This window comes from Papaver somniferum, chromosome 4 (assembly GCF_003573695.1).
Source record: "Papaver somniferum cultivar HN1 chromosome 4, ASM357369v1, whole genome shotgun sequence".
Classification (NCBI taxonomy): Eukaryota; Viridiplantae; Streptophyta; class Magnoliopsida; order Ranunculales; family Papaveraceae; genus Papaver; species Papaver somniferum.
Genome location: NC_039361.1, coordinates 145,985,471 through 145,989,245, shown reverse-complemented (window position 1 = coordinate 145,989,245; position 3,775 = coordinate 145,985,471). Strand labels below are relative to the sequence as shown.

At 37.4% G+C, this 3,775-nt stretch overlaps 1 protein-coding gene across 3 annotated transcripts; it reads right to left on the bottom strand.

Moving 5' to 3' along the window:
• Window positions 1-606: 606 nt before the first annotated feature.
• On the bottom strand, window positions 607-3,365 carry LOC113271498 (F-box protein CPR1-like). Of its 3 annotated transcripts, none has more exons than XM_026521381.1 (2): window positions 2,079-3,365; window positions 607-1,218 (listed from the first exon to the last, which is right to left on the bottom strand). In XM_026521381.1, the coding sequence occupies exon 1, from the start codon at window positions 3,357-3,359 to the stop codon at window positions 2,172-2,174; it is 1,188 nt and encodes a 395-aa protein (XP_026377166.1). In that variant the 5' UTR covers window positions 3,360-3,365; the 3' UTR covers window positions 607-1,218; window positions 2,079-2,171. The 3 variants fall into 3 exon arrangements, with proteins under 3 accessions (XP_026377166.1, XP_026377165.1, XP_026377167.1); XM_026521380.1 differs by having other exon boundaries at window positions 607-1,202; XM_026521382.1 differs by lacking the exon at window positions 607-1,218 and adding an exon at window positions 1,329-1,620.
• Window positions 3,366-3,775: the final 410 nt, after the last annotated feature.

Sequence of the window (3,775 nt, the reverse complement as noted above, 5' to 3'; positions counted from 1 at the left end):
ACCAAGCTCCGGGTGCCTGCTTGAACCCGTAAAAGTGGACTTGTTTAACTTACACACGAAAATTGGATAAGAACAGTCTTGGATACCAGATGGTTGAACCATGTAAACATCTTCCATTAAATTCCCTTGAAGAGAGGCATCGATGACATCAAGTTGCCTTGCTTTTGCATAGCAAGTCTCTGATTTCGTTTTTGTTTGCTTGTGTGAATCACGTCGGAATGTGAGAATCAATCAAAGCGGATACATAAGATGCAATGCAACAGTATCATATTTGTTAGAGAATTGAGCGTAAGGCATAAAAGTTCTAGCTTTGCTCCTGATGGTCATAATGTGAATCATCTTGTCAGCATGAGAAGTGGGAATAATTTGAGACTCTGGGACCGGAGATTAAGGTTGATTATGGATGATACGGATATAAAAGTGAATGAAGTTTGTTTTGGAGGAGGTAAAACGACTGGTGTGAGAGAGGAAAAGATAAGAAATAGAGAAGTGATTATAGTTGAATTGCTTTGAGTTTTCAAATCGTAACCGAACCCATGCCAATATGACACATAACCACTTCTTAATCTTGTTTCTGGTGGTGGTGTTATTTCTTGGTGTTTTTTTAGTCATTACAAGAACTAAAATACGTAACTGCATATGTTCCTATTGGTAACTAAATGAGAAACTGTATTTACTTAATGTCGAGGATAATAAGCCGTACTCAGCACAACAAATATTCTCAGCTTAGTCATATACGATACCCCATGATCATCACCATATTGCAAAGCATGGTTAAGTTGGAGCTTAACAAAATTAGAGCTTTCAATAAGATTGTACCAAGACTTGCATACACACCTGAATCTTAAGGTAGGCTTAACTGGTACTCCTGGTAAGCTCGCCGTCGCAGCTGATCCTTGTTCTTCAGAAGATATTTTCTTGAAAGGTTATCACAAGAGTTAGCCAGTTAGGGTTTCTTCAAATAGTTTTTCTCTAAACTTGTTACACGATCTCCAATTTAATGTTGACTAGACTAGCTAGCTACAAGGTCCAGTTCGGTGTTGGGTCTTCAGCAGGCTTTACACTGGTGGACATGAATCTTGACCTGCGCCCCTATGCTGCGATGTTCTGCCCGAGACGCCTACAGATACCAAGGACTTGCCTGGCCTGCCTGAACACTGCCCAGAGGAAGCAGGCTTTTACTGTATTCTAATTTGTTGGGGCTGTGATGGGTTTAGTCTAAACATATTAGTGCAATGCATTAGCCGAAAATAACCAAATATTGTGAATCTGTGATTCATAGTTTAAACAGTAATGAGGGCAAGGAAACGCACAACTTCGATTAAACAAAGGTCATCCTAAATTACACGCATCTGAAACTCGGGGTGAATATATAAACAGTTCTTCTGGTACTTGTCATAAGAACAAGAGAACATGTAAAACTTCATTTAATTTACAAGTATGCACAATCCGAGTGGGTTGAGTTCATGCACATTCACCCATTGAGCTAGATCAAGCAAGAACGCTTGCTGTTTATTACAATGTCAAAACCACACAGACCAAGTTTATGGAAGCGTGCAAGCCACTACAGAGACTAAACTTCCATCACAATTACAATGTAAAAACCTACAACTGTAAAATCTGCAGACAGGCGTAAGAAATTTATAAGCACTTGTGTTTTACAAATAAGGTCTAATATGCATTACTGCTATTACAAGCATTGCAAGCACATGCTAAGTAGGCCGCACAGGACAATATTACAGTACGTCCTAGTTCAGTCGGCATGAACGGAAGTGACATACATATGTAAAATCTAAAGGGTACATGGAATAGTAAAATCTAAAGGGTGCACGGAAAATAAGTTTATTTGGTTCAAGCAAAAGATAGATAAACAATGCTGTTACTATGAAATTGCAAAAATGATTCGAGGCAGCAATGATCAAAGAAAATAAGTTTCCAGATTTAGTATTCACCTAAGCCATAAGAATCGAGTAAAAGGAAGACAAGAGTAGCGAGTCTGAAAAGTGATACCTACACAAACTAGAGAGACTACATACTTTATAAGCTTTATTAAAGTTGAGATAAGAATAGATATTCACCTTCTTCAGCTTATTGTGAGTCTGTGACCTATTGACCCCAAACAAGTACCCAAATAATCGAGGACAATGATTTTTTTAGCCAAACGATTAAACCTATTGGATTAATAGAGCTTCATTGACTTCAGAACTTTCAAAACCCCTGGAATTTGGTAAATTATTAGGTGACACTAAGCTCCCCACGAAATCCCATGTGGAGATCACTGCACAGCCGTTAATCACAAATTTGGTGAACTCTTTATGTTTCGGATCATACAAATAAGACTTGGAGCAACCCACATGTACCAGAATCACACCATTCTTGAAGGATTGCTTCGGATACATATTTCCAAATGCACCATTACAACCTCTTTCTCCAATAGTGAACATTTTAGTCCAAGATTCGTGTACACCATAGTTCATCATCCATACCTCGCAACATGGCATGTAAGCACAACCAATTAGGTAAAGACAACCTCCCAAAAGAAGAACATGTATCATATCAAAAAGACTGTATGGAAAATTTTGCGGTAGCGGAATTTCTTTGAATGCTTCGCTACCAATATCAAAAGAGTCAATCTTTCTAGGGTCTTCACAGCCCCTGGGAATTTCCACCCAGTAAAAAATTCCTTCATAAAACACAAGATCTTCATGTGGATATAAGAAAGGGATGTCTGGATATGACTTCCACAGATCTAACTTTATTGAATAGACCGCGATTTCACTGTACTTTGCCCTAATGTTTGTCATTCTTGCAAATTTATAATCTTCTGATTTCAAATCATAACCGAAACCATACTTATACCTGACATGAAAACCTCTTGATTTCGTATCTGTTTCTGTTGGTGATGGTATCTTCTTGTAGTCTTTAGTATGCGGATTCCAAATGATAATATCTTTCTGAGATGATATATGACAAACTAAGCCATTACAAGAACCTATAATGCGTCCGCGTCTCATTTTATGTTCTGAAGGGTAATCAAATCGAGCAACCCTACTACTTAATGTTGAAGACGATGAATCGTAATCAACACAAAAAATCTTTCCCTCACATTTGTATATAACGCCATGTTCACCAAATTTCAGAGAATGATTAAGTTGGAGTTTAGCAAAATGAGGGTTTTTAATAAAATTGTACCAAGATTTGGATACACACCTGAATCTTGAGAGAGATTTTACTGGCAATCTTTTTAGAATATCAATTATGATCTCTTCTGGAATAAAGCTCACCATTGCAGCTGACTCTTGTTCTGCTCTTCTGGAATTAGGTTTTCTTTCTGCTGTAAAACTTTGAAAGATCCACATTATACTTTCGCTCTCTTATAACTCACACTAGTCGACTCACTTCTCACTCAAGAAATTTTAACCATCGATCCGATTAAACTGCGTACGTGCTGAGGTGCAAACCAGTTGGCGTGTTTGGTGATGTGGTGCGGTGGCCACGGTTCATTTTGAGTATTTTAGATTTTGTGATGGTAATTTTTTAGGGTGCTCCTTTATATACCCCTTAAAAATACTAAGGGTACCCCCATTAGTTAGTTATGGAAGTTAAAATTTGGTTAATATAAAATTATGTGAAAATTTTGATAACGATACCCTTTCCTGAAATAAAATAGAGTGAAGAAGATCTTTCATGTTCTTACAGAGTAAACTCCTAGGGCATTAATCTTCTTCCTTTTCCTTCTTTTTAAGTGTTCATAAAAAAAATAACAAAAGAAATC

Excerpts from the sequence above, each read along its gene's own strand:
- LOC113271498 (XM_026521381.1), bottom strand. The coding sequence starts at position 3,359 with ATGTGGATCTTTCAAAGTTTTACAGCAGAAAGAAAACCTAATTCCAGA.